The 17,338-nt window shown below is 38.1% G+C and overlaps 1 protein-coding gene across 1 annotated transcript; it reads left to right on the forward strand.

The window, feature by feature from the left end:
- Positions 1–1,161: 1,161 nt before the first annotated feature.
- Positions 1,162–16,975, forward strand: LOC104655226 (arylamine N-acetyltransferase 2). The gene is made up of 2 exons (XM_010354633.1): positions 1,162–1,256; positions 15,766–16,975. The coding sequence occupies exon 2, from the start codon at positions 15,772–15,774 to the stop codon at positions 16,642–16,644; it is 873 nt and encodes a 290-aa protein (XP_010352935.1). The 5' UTR covers positions 1,162–1,256; positions 15,766–15,771; the 3' UTR covers positions 16,645–16,975.
- Positions 16,976–17,338: the final 363 nt, after the last annotated feature.

Raw genomic sequence — 17,338 nt, forward strand, 5'->3', positions numbered from 1 at the left:
AAGAAAGGGAGCATAATCCCAGTAGACAACACCAGGAGGCAGTTTTGTAAATGCCTGAGAGTAATCCCACCTTAGCATGTAGAAAACAAGGATATTTACTCTCCAATTCCCATCTTCTAGGCTGAGTGGTGGTCCCAGGTGCATTAATTTGCAGTTCATCTGCCCAAGCACAGGCCAAAAGAAAGCCTTCCCACAGAGAGTCCCGAGTTCATGTGGCAGGACACCAGAGGTATGTAGTAGAACAGTAGGTGCTGAAGGCAGCAATTACATCATGAAAACTACAGATCTCACTCATATGTGGAATATAAAATAATTGATCTCATAGAAGTTAAGAGTAGAATAGAGTAGTAGAAAGTTAAGAGTTGTTACTGGAGACTGGAGAGAAAAGGGTATGGAAGCTAGAAAAAAAGGAAGGATTTTGAATGTTCTCATGACAAAGCAATGATAAATGTTTGAGGTGACAGATATGCTAATTACCAGGATTTGATCTTTACACAATGTATGCATGAATCAGAACATCACACACTACCAAATACATATATACAACTGTTATGTGTCAAAAAAACATGATATACAATGTTAATATTTTATATTAATGTAAATAAAAATTTACATTAGTATTAATGTAAATAAAAAAGCAGAAACAAAGCCATATGATACATGTGACACTTATACCACATGCATCGAGTTATTTCAGACGCATTGTGTGGTACCTTTGGGTAAAGAAGTGAATGAGAGTGAGGATGAGATATGAAAAGAGGCAGAAGAAAGAGAGAGACCTTATAGGAATTGATGAAGAAAGAGTGCCATAATCTGAGAGTGTGACTAAAACCTTTCATCTTCCTCTTCTGCCTCTTCTAAGTTACTGGTTCTGCTTTTCCCCTTGACCTGTTTCAAGCTCTCACCTTCCATATCACACATGGGAAGTCTGCCATCAGACTTCCAGAGAGCAAGAACTAGGTGAAATACAAGGCACAGCTCTCCTAGCCTGTGGCATGGGTGTCATCAGATAGTATAATTATCCACACCATTTTTAATGAAAAGATTTGCATAAGAGATTCACAGAGGCAACCTGAGGCCCTGCAACTACATTTCCCAGAGATCCCTGAGGTGATCCTAACTAGACTCTGGGGTCAGGGTGATACGGAATTCCAGTGAGATCACTTCCCTTGCAGACTTTGGAAGGGAGAGCACTTTATTACAGACCTTGGAAGCAAGAGGATTGCATTCAGCCTAGTTCCTGGTTGCTGGCCAAAGTAAGTAGAACTTTGAAAGTAATTTGCAGTGTACTTTGAAATTGGGGTATAAATCAAAAATAAAATCAAGTCCCCCTACTGACTGAATGGATATCCTCTTGTCCTGGGTGACCCCAGAGAAACCTGGAAAACTAAATTCCAGGCCATAATGGAAAGGGAGGTCAGACACACCTCATTATACACACTCCCTTTTGGAGTTCAGGCACAACTGACCAGCATTAACATTGAAATAGTGATCGTAAGACTGGCAAAATGGACTCTTTGTGGGAGTAAGATACCAAATTCCAATATGACTCTGGTTTGGCAACACATGACAATAGCAGACCCTGAAGGAAATCAATTTATTTAATCCTCAAATTATATTTCTTTGACATATATTGAAATGATCTTGCAAAATCATCTTTTGTGGGGGAAATTTGCCTGTTTCTGGCTCTGCTCTGATTGAGAGATTAAATGAGAATCTGCCACCTTAAAAATTTGAAAAGAGATATTTACCATCTGTTTTCTCTAAGGCTTCTGGCTGGAGGTTTCATCTACATAACATGAACCATGGTTCCCACAACCCCCTTTAACTCAAGCATTTCATTATACTTAAGGGAGGAGACTACCCCTCATACTGTCTTTTGCCCAATTTCTGCCTCCAAAGAAAGAATTAAAAACTAAAAGGCAGAAATGAAATCCACAAGCAGACAGCCTGGCGCCACACCCTGGGCCTGTAGTTAAAGATTAACCCCTGACCTAATTGGTTGTTATCTATAGATTACAGATTATAGAAAAGCACTGTGAAAATCCCTGCCCTGTTCTGTTCTGTTCTAATTACTGGTGCATGCAGCCCCCAGTCACTTACCCCTGCTTGCTCAATTGCTCATGACCCTCTCACACGGACCCCCTTAGAGTTGTGAGCCGTTAAAAGGGACAGGAATTGCTCACTCAGGGAGCTCGGTTGTTGGATATGTGAGTCTTACCAAAGCTCCCAACTGAATAAAGCCCTTCCTTCTTTAACTCTGCATCTGAGGGGTTTTGTCTATGGCTTGTCCTGCCACATACTGATTGCAACTCTTTAGACAGAGCTTAACTCTTTCAACCAATTGCCAATCAGAAAATCTTTGAATCCACCTTTGTCCTATAAACTCTCCTACTTCAAGATGTATCAGATTTTCAGGCAGAGCCAAGGTATACCTTATGTGGGGGCCATAGGCTGTAGGCCCCCTAAAGCTTCACTAAAAGTCACTCACATGTGACAGATTGATTAATAGGGGAAAGGGAATACAAATTTATTTAATGTATGTACATGGTCTATTAGCCAGGGCCCTTTAGAGGGCCAGAACTAATAGGATTGATGTATACATAAAGAGGAGTTTATTAAGTAGTGAGTCACATGATCACAAGGTGAAGTCCCACAGTAAGCCGTCTGCAAGCTGAGGAGCAAGGAAGCCAGTTCGAGTCCCAAAACCTCAAAAGTAGGGAAACCGACAGTGCAGCCTTCTGTCTGTTGTCAAAGGTCCAGGAGTCAAAAAGCTGAAGAACTTGGAGTTTGATGTTCAAGGGCAGGAACCATCCAGCACAGGAGAAAGATGCAGGCTGGAAGACTAAGCCAGTCTAGTCTTTCCACATTCTTCTGCCTGCTTTCATTCTGGCTGTGCCGGCAGCTGATTAGATTGTGCCCACCCAGAATGAGGGTGGGTCTCCTTTTCCCAGTCCACTGACTCAAATGTTAATTTCCTTTGGCAACACCCTCACAGACACACCCAGGAACAATACTTTGCATCCTTCAGTCCAATCAAGTTGACACTCAATATTAACCACCATACTCAGGAAACATGAGAATGAAGACCCAACTTCCCAATAAGTTACAGAAACTCATGTAGTATTGCGAGGCCACAGTAAAGAGTGGAGACTCAAAGCATGGCCAGAAACAGATAAATTAGTTTTAGTGGCAACACAGGTTAAGAGAGGGAGGAAGGAAGAAACTTGGCTAGCAAAGGTGCCCTTGTTATGTAGACGAACCTTTTCTCATAAGCAATAGATGGTAAATGTTTCTATCCAGATCTTTAAAGGTGTCAGACTCTCAATCTCTCTGGATCCTGGGAAAGGCTTAGAAAGGGGAGGGGGCGTGGCTGCATTAATGGACATTGTCCACAGATGCAAATTTTCCTCAGTTAAGACAGTTTTGCAATGCTACTTCTGCTTGTTGGCCAGTGGCAACCATTTGTAAATATGTCAAAGAAATATATTTGAGGGTAAAATATTTTGATTTTCTTCAGTCGCCACTTTGAAATTTAAAACAAGTTTCACGTACTAAAAGCCAAGGTAATAGCTTTGGAGAGATTTGGGTTAGAGGTATTTAGACAGAGACAGTCACAGCAGTGGAAAAACAAATTCAGGATAAATATAAATGAGCAAATTTAAATATATCATTCCATATCTTCTTTAGGCAGTCTCTTGGTTTTGAGGTGAGATCATTTCAGTTAAATAGCTATGTCCCATTCCAGGAGGTGGCACTGCAAATGGTTTAGGCCTCTAGACATAATGTAGCAATCAGATTTCTAGTAGGAGGCATTTCTATAGAAACAGAAAAAAATAATAAAGGTTATTATCTGGAGTAGTCTATCTATAGACTAGCTTTTCTAGAATCTCTGAGGCATCTTCATATTGCAGTGGCAATCTTCCAGATTTTTCTGGAAGTTCAAACCAGGTGTTCAAGTGAACTTTCTGAGAAGACCTCGCATCAGCAGGTGTACATGAAGGTTGTTTATAAGTTACTGTTATTTTCTCCAGATACCTTCAGTTTGCAAGGCTTTAAGAAAACCCCAGTTTTAATTTCTAGTGAATTCAAGTAAGAAAAATGGGAGAAAACATGGAAAATGTTACTTTGGAGACTTACAGCCAGGAAAAAATTCAGGATTTGGTCTAAATTGTAAAAAATAATAAAAACTGAAAAAACAATGGACAAGGCCAGAAGATAATAACAGATATACTACAGTTTTTGAAATATAATTTTTCTGCTTCCAATTCTTCAATTTTATGAAAGACATAGTAGAACTGATTTATTTGCAAAATAGGTTTTGTTACTGTACTTGGTCTGATTATTTGCATCAAGTGCAGCAAGAATAGATATTCACTGTATAGGTTCCTTTTTAAAAAATGGCTTTGCTGGAACATTCTTTTTTGTAAAGAATCTCAGATTAGACCTCTTAAAAGCATCCTGAGCCCAACTAAGGATTTATCTGTTCCTACGAGATACCGGTATGAATTGAGTGAATTCTCTCTCAAGGTTCCAAAATAATTTGGGGTTCCTGGGCCTGTCAGAATGTGACCTTTTTTTTACCCATTACAGGCCAGAAACCTGTGAAGGACCCTGTAAGGAACTGCATAGACAGGTGTGAGGCCAGTTTTATCCACAGGCCTATTATCAGTTTTATAAAGTCAATGTCAGTTTCTTAAAAATATGCCATTCCAGTCAAATCCTTGACTTTTGTCTCCACTTGTGTCCTGTTAAAAAAGAAAACAGATTCTAATTGAATTTATGCAAATAATTATATTCCCATAAATTAGCAATAATCACTAAGAGCTTCCAAATTTCAGAGAAATCAGGCAGATAGAAGGAAATATACTTCAAATTTTGCTCACAAGAGTATACTTTACACAAGTATTAAAAGCTGTAAATATCTAAAAAGAAAAAAATTTTCTTGACTCTGAAAAACAAACAAAAGTAGCAATGTTTCAACAAAACCCATAAAAAGATTATTTCAGTCTTCTATTAGTTCTGTCCATGCAGTTAACTCCTATTCTGTTAGATATTGGGTCAGCAATCCTCATGAACATATTAGTTCTCCATCAGAGTCCTGGGAGTTTTTTTTTTTCTCTATACCAGTGGCACAGTCTCCAAAGTTATCATAAAGCTTCATTCAAGAGCACCCCTTAGAGTCCTAAGCTAATTGCAAACCACCTTTTTAAAAGGATCAAAGGAGAACAACTGTGAATGACAGAAGTCTTAGGACAGCCATGATCAAGGACACACTTGAGAAGGAAATTTGGTTATTTATGTGGCATATAACAATTTAACATAATAATTATAAATACTTATAACATATATGAAGACATCAGAATGATAAGAATATCACATATTTTTGAAAAACATACTAGTAATAGGGTTAATATAAATGTAGCTGTAATAAAGTTGAACACCATTTCATATTTGAAAATGTTTCCTATATGATTTTAACATGCCAAATACACCAAATGTGTCTGTTTTTGGCTGCAGGGGACTTAATATCAAAAAAGATAATGAGGTCAACAAGACTGAATTTAGAATTGGAATTTGGAAAGTGTGATTTTCTCCAGTCCCCACTTTGAAACTTAAAACAAGTTTCACATATTAAAAGCCAAGGTAATCGCTTTGGAGAGATTTTGGTTAAAGTTATTTAGATAGAGACACATATAGTGGTGGGAAAACAAATTACAGTCACCAAACAGGTCATTGTAAAATAAGTCATTCATTTAAGCAAAGTGATAACTCAAAGACTTCAAAAAGTAAAAACCTTCACTCTTTGAGAGAGAAGACTCACTTTCACAAACAGTAAGACCTAATAAAGACAGCATGAGGCCAACTAAATTTGTCTCTCTTCCTCAACCCCTCTTCTTCTTTTTTTTTTTTTTTTGTTTTCTCAAAAGGTAAGCAAAAATCTTTCACTATCTCTTAATATTAAAAGAAAATCGTATTCAAGAGAAATCTAAATTTTACCATTGCATAGTTTATTATTAATGCTAAAGTTAACATTAATAAAATCTTACAAACAAATCTATTTAATTTTAATTAGTTGTAACACAAAGGAAGATTTTTATAACTCTTTTATGACATTTTATAGTTTTCTATAAAAGAGCTGATTAGTACTCTAACAAAACCCTGATATTTTGACATAAGGGCCTAGATTCTGGCCCTGCATTAGTGTGCTTTTTATTTTAAGGTTTAATTTATACAAAAATTAAATAATTCCTTTCAAATTTTAGCCAGCTGGCTTACATAGAGAATTCCTTTTACAAGAACAAGTTTTCATAAATATTTAGTTTTGTCCATATATTTAACTTAAAACAATCTTTAAAATCTAAAAACCTTTTTTTTTTTTTTTTTTTTTTTTTTGAGATGGTGTCTCACTCTGTCACCCAGGCTGGAGTGCAGTGGCATAATCTTGGCTCACTGCAACCTCTGCCTCCAGAGTTCGAGTGATTCTCCTGCCTCAGCCTCCTAAGTAGCTGGGATTACAGCTGCGCACCACCACACCTGGCTAATTTTTGTATTTTTAGTAGAGACGGGGTTTCACCATGTTGGTCAGGCTGGTCTCGAACTCCTGACCTCGTGATCTGCCCACCTCGGCCTCCCAAAGTGTTGAGATGACAGGCATGAGCAACTGCGCCCAACTTGTAATTTTTTTAATAGGTAAGATTAGCTTAATATTATTGGTTTCATAAAAACAGCTAAATCCTGAGCTATCTGGAAAAACAAATATGTTTAACATTAAGGTTTATACTTGGGTGAACACCTGATTTTCACAGGCTATAAAATGGTTAGCAAGGAAATAACTTTAAATGTGACTAGTTTTGTCTAATGTCTCAGTTCTCAAAGTAATCTAGGTAAACTGCTAACAATGAATAAACTGAATAAATATAAATGGGAGGGATAAGTGCTTGTTGGCTAACTTTTATATAATTTAAAATCTTAAACTTTTTTTGGATTAAAGAATAGGTACTCATTAATAGTTTGGCTCATTTCCAATTAAGTAGAGATATGGAGAAACATGCCTAAACATTGTAGAGTGATTTCATCTATAAAGTGCTGATACCTGATATGCAGTGTAGGATTTTGTGTTTCCTAGGTTTAAGGTTACTAAAAATAAAACTTCCACTTAATATATAATTCTGTATATAAAGTCTGTCAAAGACATGTTTTTGATGAAAAAAGAAAATATAAGACAAATAGAAAAATGTATTCTCATTAAAAAGAAAATAATTTTTGTCTAATTCAAAGGTTATTTATGCAACAAAGTAAAAAGCAACCAGTAAGTAGGGGAGAGAGATACAAAGAAAGTTATAGATATAAAGATGCATTTGTGATAAGAGGGATTAAAAAGAAAAGAGAATTATATTGTATGAAAAATAATTTTATATAGTAAATTTTTTTTTTTTCTGAAGATGACTGGTTATCTAAGAAAGAATGAAATTTAGGATACAACATAAAGTCCAGTCGTGTGGTAAGTGGCATGTGTATAATCAAATTCATAAAAGAAATTTTGGCTGTGCTTATGTTGGCTTTAATGAAAATTGAATTATTGGGTGGCGGAGCAAGATGGCCGAATAGGAACAGCTCCAGTCTCCAACTCCCAGTGCGAGCAACACAGAAGACTGGTGATTTCGGCATTTTCAACTGAGGCAAACAGGGTCTGGAGTGGACCTCAAGCAATCTCCAACAGACCTACAGCTGAGGGTCCTGACTGTCAGAAGGAAAACTATCAAACAGGAAGGACACCTATACCAAAACCCCATCAGTACGTCACCATCATCAAAGACCAGAGACAGATAAAACCACAAAGATGGGGAAAAAGCAGGGCAGAAAAGCTGGAAATTCAAAAAATAAGAGTGCATCTCCCCCTGCAAAGGAGCGCAGCCCATCGCCAGCAACGGATCGAAGCTGGTCAGAGAATGACTTTGACGAGATGAGAGAAGAAGGCTTCAGTCCATCAAACTTCTCAGAGCTAAAGGAGGAATTACGTACCCAGCGCAAAGAAACTAAAAATCTTGTAAAAAGAGTGGAAGAATTGACAGCTAGACTAATTAATGCAGAGAAGGTCATAAACGAAATGACAGAGATGAAAACCATGACTCGAGAAATATGTGACAAATGCACAAGCTTCAGTAACCGACTCAATCAACTGGAAGAAAGAGTATCAGCGATTGAGGATCAAATGAATGAAATGAAGCGAGAAGAGAAACCAAAAGAAAAAAGAAGAAAAAGAAATGAACAAAGCCTGCAAGAAGTATGGGATTATGTAAAAAGACCAAATCTACGACTGATTGGGGTGCCTGAAAGTGAGGGGGAAAATGGAACCAAGTTGGAAAACACTCTTCAGGATATCATCCAGGAGAACTTCCCCAACCTAGTAGGGCAGGCCAACATTCAAATTCAGGAAATACAGAGAACGCCACAAAGACACTCCTCCAGAAGAGCAACTCCAAGACACATAATTGCCAGATTCACCAAAGTTGAAATGAAGGAAAAAATCTTAAGGGCAGCCAGAGAAAAAGGTCGGGTTACCCACAAAGGGAAGCCCATCAGACTAACAGCAGATCTCTCGGCAGAAACTCTACAAGCCAGAAGAGAGTGGGGGCCAATATTCAACATTCTTAAAGAAAAGAATTTTCAACCCAGAATTTCATATCCAGCCAAACTAAGTTTCATAAGTGAAGGAGAAATAAAATCCTTTACAGATAAGCAAATGCTTAGAGATTTTTGTCACCACCAGGCCTGCCTTACAAGAGACCCTGAAGGAAGCCCTAAACATGGAAAGGAACAACCGGTACCAGCCATTGCAAAAACATGCCAAAATGTAAAGACCATCGAGGCTAGGAAGAAACTGCATCAACTAATGAGCAAAATAACCAGTTAATATCATAATGGCTGGATCAAGGTCACACATAACAATATTAACCTTAAATGTTAATGGACTAAATGCTCCAATTAAAAGACACAGACTGGCAAACTGGATAAAGAGTCAAGACCCATCAGTCTGCTGTATTCAGGAGACCCATCTCACATGCAGAGACATACATAGGCTCAAAATAAAGGGATGGAGGAAGATCTACCAAGCAAATGGAGAACAAAAAAAAGCAGGGGTTGCAATTCTAGTCTCTGATAAAATAGACTTTAAACCATCAAAGATCAAAAGAGACAAAGAAGGCCATTACATAATGGTAAAGGGATCAATTCAACAGGAAGAGCTAACTATCCTAAATATATATGCACCCAATACAGGAGCACCCAGATTCATAAAGCAAGTCCTTAGAGACTTACAAAGAGACTTAGACTCCCATACAATAATAATGGGAGACTTCAACACTCCGCTGTCAACATTAGACAGATCAATGAGACAGAAAGTTAACAAGGATATCCAGGAATTGAACTCATCTCTGCACCAAGTGGACCTAATAGACATCTATAGAACTCTCCACCCCAAATCAACAGAATATACATTCTTCTCAGCACCACATCACACTTATTCCAAAATTGACCACATAATTGGAAGTAAAGCACTCCTCAGCAAATGTAAAAGAACAGAAATTATAACAAAGTGTCTCTCAGACCACAGTGCAATCAAACTAGAACTCAGGACTAAGAAACTCAACCAAAACCGTTCAACTACATGGAAACTGAACAACCTGCTCCTGAATGACTACTGGGTACATAACGAAATGAAAGCAGAAATAAAGACGTTCTTTGAAACCAATGAGAACAAAGATACAACATACCAGAATCTCTGGGACAAATTTAAAGGAGTGTGTAGAAGGAAATTTATAGCACTAAATGCCCACAAGAGAAAGCAGGGAAGATCTAAAATTGACACTCTAACATCACAATTAAAAGAACTAGAGAGGCAAGAGCAAACACATTCAAAAGCTAGCAGAAGGCAAGAAATAACTAAGATCAGAGCAGAACTGAAGGAGATAGAGACACAAAAAACCCTCCAAAAAATCAATGAATCCAGGAGTTGGTTTTTTGAAAAGATCAACAAAATTGACAGACTGCTAGCAAGACTAATAAAGAAGAAAAGAGAGAGGAATCAAATAGATGCAATAAAAAATGATAAAGGGGATATCACCACCGACCCCACAGAAATACAAACTACCATCAGAGAATACTATAAACACCTCTATGCAAATCAACTAGAAAATCTAGAAGAAATGGATAATTTCCTGGACACTTACACTCTCCCAAGACTAAACCAGGAAGAAGTTGAATCCCTGAATAGACCAATAGCAGGTTCTGAAATTGAGGCAATAATTAATAGCCTACCCACCAAAAAAAGTCCAGGACCAGATGGATTCACAGCTGAATTCTACCAGAGGTACAAGGAGGAGCTGGTACCATTCCTTCTGAAACTATTCCAATCAGTAGAAAAAGAGGGAATCCTCCCTAACTCATTTTATGAGGCCAACATCATCCTGATACCAAAGCCTGGCAGAGACACAACAAAAAAAGAGAATTTTAGACCAATATCCCTGATGAACATCGATGCAAAAATCCTCAATAAAATACTGGCAAACCGGATTCAGCAGCACATCAAAAAGCTTATCCACCATGATCAAGTGGGCTTCATCCCTGGGATGCAAGGCTGGTTCAACATTCGCAAATCAATAAATGTCATCCAGCATATAAACAGAACCAAAGACAAGAACCACATGATTATCTCAATAGATGCAGAAAAGGCTTTTGACAAAATTCAACAGCACTTCATGCTAAAAACGCTCAATAAATTCAGTATTGATGGAACGTACCTCAAAAGAATAAGAGCTATTTATGACAAACCCACAGCTAATATCATACTGAATGGGCAAAAACTGGAAAAATTCCCTTTGAAAACTGGCGCAAGACAGGGATGCCCTCTCTCACCACTCCTATTCAACATAGTGTTGGAAGTTCAGGCTAGGGCAATCAGGCAAGAGAAAGAAATCAAGGGTATTCAGTTAGGAAAAGAAGAAGTCAAATTGTCCCTGTTTGCAGATGACATGATTGTATATTTAGAAAACCCCATTGTCTCAGCCCAAAATCTCCTTAAGCTGATAAACAACTTCAGCAAAGTCTCAGGATACAAAATTAATGTGCAAAAATCACAAGCATTCTTATACACCAGTAACAGACAAACAGAGAGCCAAATCAGGAATGAACTTCCATTCACAATTGCTTCAAAGAGAATAAAATACCTAGGAATCCAACTTACAAGGGATGTAAAGGACCTCTTCAAGGAGAACTACAAACCACTGCTCAGTGAAATCAAAGAGGACACAAACAAATGGAAGAACATACCATGCTCATGGAGAGGAAGACTCAATATCGTGAAAATGGCCATACTGCCTAAGGTAATTTATAGATTCAATGCCATCCCCATCAAGCTACCAATGAGTTTCTTCACAGAATTGGAAAAAATGGCTTTAAAGTTCATATGGAACCAAAAAAGAGTCCAGCATTGCCAAGACAATCCTAAGTCAAAAGGACAAAGCTGGAGGAGTCACGCTACCTGACTTCACACTATACTATAAGACTACAGTAACCAAAACAGCATGGTACTGGTACCAAAACAGAGATATAGACCAACGAAACAGAACAGAGTCCTCAGAAATAATGCCACACATCTACAGCCATCTGATCTTTGACAAACCTGAGAGAAACAAGAAATGGGGAAAGGATTCCCTATTTAATAAATGGTGCTGGGAAAATTGGCTAGCCATAAGTAGAAAGCTGAAACTGGATCCTTTCCTTACTCCTTATATGAAGATTAATTCAAGATGGATTAGAGACTTAAATGTTAGAACGAATACCATAAAAACCCTAGAAGAAAACCTAGGCAGTACCATCCAGGACATAGGCATGGGCAAGGACTTCATGTCTAAAACACCAAAAGCAACGGCAGCAAAAGCCAAAATTGACCAATGGGATCTAATTAAACTAAAGAGCTTCTGCACAGCAAAAGAAACTACCATCAGAGTGAACAGGCAACCTACAGAATGGGAGAAAACTTTTGCAATCTACTCATCTGACAAAGGGCTAATATCCAGAACCTACAAAGAACTCAAACAAATATACAAGAAAAGAAACAAACAACCCCATCAAAAAGTGGGCAAAGGATATGAACAGACATTTCTCAAAAGAAGACATCCATACAGCCAACAGACACAAGAAAAAATGCTCATCATCACTTGCCATCAGAGAAATGCAAATCAAAACCACAATGAGATACCATCTCACACCAGTTAGAACGGCAATCATTAAAAAGTCAGGAAACAACAGGTGTCGGAGAGGATGTGGAGAAATAGGAACACTTTTACACTGTTGGTGGGATTGTAAACTAGTTCAACCATTATGGAAAACAGTATGGCAATTCCTCAAGGATCTAGAACTAGATGTACCATATGACCCAGCCATCCCATTACTGGGTATATACCCAAAGGATTATAAATTATTCTACTACAAAGACACATGCACACGTATGTTTATTGCAGCACTATTCACAATAGCAAAGACTTGGAATCAACCCAAATGTCCATCTGTGACAGACTGGATTAAGGAAATGTGGCACATATACACCATGGAATACTATGCAGCCATAAAAAAGGATGAGTTTGCATCCTTGTAGGGACATGGATGCAGCTGGAAACCATCATTCTTAGCAAACTATCACAAGAAGAGAAAACCAAACACCGCATGTTCTCACTCATAGGTGGGAACTGAACAATGAGATCACTTGGACTCGGGAAGGGGAACATCACACACTGGGGCCTATCATGGGGAAGGGGGAGGGGGGAGGGATTGCAATGGGAGTTATACTTGATATAAATGATGAATTGATGGGTGATGAGTTGATGGGTGCAGCACACCAACATGGCACAAGTATCCATATGTAACAAACCTGCACGTTATGCACATGTACCCTAGAACTTAAAGTATAATAAATAAATAAAATAAATAAATAAATAAATAAATAAATAAAATTGAATTATTTATAGTAGTCTTTCTGGAAACTGAGCTTTGACCAAAAACCCACAATACAAAACCAAAACATTGGTTAGAACTATAAGGGTTTCTTAAAGTATTGAATTGCTCTTCATTAAATTCCGAGAAATTTTAATGTTTATTGCTATTTTTTTCTTTTTGAAACTTCTCAGACTGTTATCTCAGAAGTCAACTTCTGGTGTATCCTGCTGCTTTCAGCCTTTTCTTCATTTGAGAACAGCTGGGATGTTAACTCTCTCTTTCAACTTTTTGCTGGCTCTGGCAACTTTTTTTTCTTCGGGTCTAAATCTGTTGCTATAGCCTGATGCTGAAGTGTTTCATCTTAAAGCTTCTAAAAAGCAATGTTTTCTTCCATTATAACTTAATTCTGTGCCGTTGGCTTTTCTTCCTATGAGTAAGGGCCAGAAACCCTCTGAAGGATTACGGAAAAATCAGCTCACAAAAGATAGATCAGTTGAAGAGAAGGCATGCAGATTTGTTTGGAGTGTGTATTCTGGAGTCTTCAGAATAAAGACCCAAACACACAAGGGAAATTGTCCTTTTTATGCTTAGGTGCAACAAAGTATGGGCACATAAAAAAATATGATTGAACCAAAGGCATAACCTAATGCTAATAGACTGGGGAAACCCAGCAAGGCCTGTCTCTCTAGATTCCTCTTGACCTCTCTGAGCATGTACTCCTTCTTTCTGGGTATAGGGATCTTATGATCTATGATCCAACAAGGTAGGTTGGATAAATTTTTTTTTTTTTTTTTTTTTTTGAGATAGAGTCTCGCTCTGCCGCCCGGGCTGGAGTGCAGTGGCCGGATCTCAGCTCACTTCAGCTCACTGCAAGCTCTGCCTCCCGGGTTCACGCCATTCTCCTGCCTCAGCCTCCCGAGTAGCTGGGACTACAGGCACCCGCCACCACGCCCGGCTAGTTTTTTGTATTTTTTTTTTTTTTTTAGTAGAGACGGGGTTTCACCGTGTTAGCCAGGACAGTCTCGATCTCCTGACCTCGTGATCCACCCGTCGCGGCCTCCCAAAGTGCTGGGATTACAGGCTTGAGCCACCGCGCCCGGCCCGTTGGATAATTTCTTTACGGCTAATTCATACACAGAAAGGGAGAGGGCAAATTAGAGTAGTATTTTTAGGCTTTATGGCTGGTTTTGAGAAAAAGGAGTTCTGATTTCTAGGTTCTGCCCTGGGGAAGGAGATTCTAGTGTGTATGGCCAGTGTTGAGGAATAATGGGACTGAGAGATAGGCGGCCAGGAGAAGGCCAAAGAAAAACTGACTTCTGAAGCTTTTACCTTGGGGCACTGTCTTCTGAGCTACAACGTATATTTAAAGTCTTCAACAAAACCATGAAACTTCGGTGCTATTACTAAGAGTCACATATTTCCCTGCTCAGGTTACTAGTAAATTCTTTGTTAGTGTTGTTCTTCAGTGGGTTCTCCCCAGTAACTTTGGGTTGATATCCTCCCCGCTTCTATCTTTGAAGCAGAATATTTGTGCTTAGATTTCAGCAAAAATGCCTCAATAGAGTTTCATTGAGCTACTTAGGTCATATGCCATCCATCAGCCAAGCTTTGGTCCTAGAGCTGTTGTGTTTGAATTGGTCCTACATAGTTCATGTGACTGCCCGTAGAGTTCAATATGGGCAGCCTATTGTCCACACAGTAGCTAGACAGATCACTTTGATTAGGCAAACATTGTTCCCCTTATAACCCTTTTCTCATCCTATCTCATTTTGATTTCTCATCTCGTTTAGAATAAAAGCCAAAATATAAGCATTGGCTCCAAGGCCACTGTTACTTGTCAGATCTCATCTCAATTCAGTCTCCTTCTCACTGACTATACTCCATTCACCCTGGCTTCCTTGATGTTTCTTGAACACTCAAGACAGGTTCCAGCTAAGGACCCTGGCACTTTCTCTTCCACTGCATGGAACAATCCTCCTCACACATATCCACAGAACTTATTCTCTAGCATCCTTAAAGTCTTAGTGAGCCTTTCTTTAACCACCTTATTTGAAATCAGTGCTCTCCCTGTGCACCCACTAACCCCTTTTATTGTTTTCACCAGACACTTACCACAGTCTAACAGACTGCATGTTTTATTCATTTATTCAGTTTATTATTTGTGTCACCTCAACTCCCACTAAAATATAAGATTTTTGAGGGCAAGCAAGCGCTAGATCAATAGGAAACACATCAAGAGTATTCTGTAAACTGTTTCTTGAGTGAATCAGTGAATGAATGAGTTAACCAATATAATTTTTTGAGTGAGCAGCTTCGTGTTAGGTACAGCTAAATGGGAAATCAAGTGGGTCATGTACCATGAATACCATGTCCTCTATTGTATAATTCTCCTGCTTATATCAGAAACTGTTTATAAACTTATTATAATTGATACCAATTGGAATCTCTTTTTTACTCATCACCAAGAAAACCACAAACAAGTTGTTTACCATTGGGCTCCTCATTTAATCTGGATTTCCAACTCCTCATGCTTGAAAGACAGAAGATACAATAATACTTTCCTTACAGGGTACTGATACTATTAAGTGAACTTATGCATGTAAAAGGAATTCATGCAATAAAAATACTAACAAAAGAATTATTATGACAGGTACTTACAACCATTGTGTTTTTATGTGTTTTAAATACATTAAACCTATAATTAGCCACTCAAGGAAATCCAAGTGCTAAAGTAGTGGTATGTTCTTACGTTTTGTTTTTCTTGCTTAGGGGATCATGGACATTGAAGCATATTTTGAAAGAATTGGCTATAAGAACTCTAGGAACAAACTGGACTTGGAAACATTAACTGACATTCTTGAGCACCAAATCCGAGCTGTTCCCTTTGAGAACCTTAACATGCATTGTGGGGAAGCTATGGAGTTGGGCTTAGAGACTATTTTTGATCACATTGTAAGAAGAAACCGGGGTGGATGGTGTCTCCAGGTCAATCAACTTCTGTACTGGGCTCTGACCACAATCGGTTTTCAGACCACAATGTTAGGAGGGTATGTTTATATCCCTGCAGCTAACAAATACAGCACGGGCATGGTTCACCTTCTCCTGCAGGTAACCATTGATGGCAGGAACTACATTGCTGATGCTGGGTTTGGAGGCCCCTCCCAGATGTGGCAGCCTCTGGAGTTAATTTCTGGGAAGGATCAGCCTCAGATGCCTTGCATTTTCCGCTTGACAGAAGAGGAAGGAATCTGGTGCCTGGACCAAATCAGAAGAGAGCAGTATATTCCAAATGAAGAATTTCTTAATTCTGATCTCCTGCCAAAGAAGACACACCAAAAAGTGTACTCTTTTACGCTTGAACCTCGAAAAATTGAAGATTTTGAGTCTATAAATACATACCTGCAAACGTCTCCAACATCTGCATTTACAACCACATCATTTTGTTCCTTGCAGACCCCAGAAGGGGTTCGCTGTTTGGTAGGCTTCACCCTCACCTATAGAATATTCAATTACAAAGACAATACAGATCTGATCGAGTTTAAAACTCTGATTGAGGAAGAAGTTGAAGAAGTGCTGAAAAATATATTTAAGATTTCCTTGGGGAGAAAGCTTGTGCCCAAACCTGGTGATGGATTCTTTACTATTTAAAATAAGGAACAAAATAAACCCTTGTGTATGTATCACCCAACTCACTAATTATCAACTAATGTACATATCCTCTCTACCCTCACATTATTTTGAAGAAAATCCTAGACATCAAATTCATACATAAAATACCAGCATTTATTGGAAAACAATAACCTTTTAAAAAAACATAAGGACACATTTTCAAATTGATAAAAATAAAGACATTTTAAGAATGGCATGTGATTATCTTGGGAAGCAGAGTGATTCATGCTAGAAAACATTTAATATTGATTTATTGTTGAATTCGTAGTAAATTTTTACTGGTAAATGAATAAAGAATATTGTGGAAAAACTCATCATCTCTAAAGTATATGAAAACATTGTTGGCTAATATATTGAGAATGAAAGTTTTTCTTTAGACAACTTAGGATATTATGGGGCTAGGCATGTTTTACTCAATAGAGTCTTCCTCTTATCCTCTTTCTTGTCTCGTAGTTACGTTCTTTTACTTCCATCCATACTTTGCCATAAGAGAGGGAACATGAGCTTTATTGTATAGATCTGATTTGAAATCCTGCGGACACAGGGTGAATTACTTTTAAAATCTGTGGCTCTGATTCCTCAAAGATAAAATGCAAATAATATTTATATAATTCACTGACAGATATACATTTTCAAAACTATTTGTTATATGGATGAATAACAGCATTAATAT

This window comes from Rhinopithecus roxellana, chromosome 9 (genome assembly GCF_007565055.1).
Source record: "Rhinopithecus roxellana isolate Shanxi Qingling chromosome 9, ASM756505v1, whole genome shotgun sequence".
NCBI lineage: Eukaryota > Metazoa > Chordata > Mammalia > Primates > Cercopithecidae > Rhinopithecus > Rhinopithecus roxellana.

What these genes read in the sequence shown, in the direction of transcription:
- LOC104655226 (XM_010354633.1), top strand. Translation starts at nt 15,772, where the DNA reads ATGGACATTGAAGCATATTTTGAAAGAATTGGCTATAAGAACTCTAGG.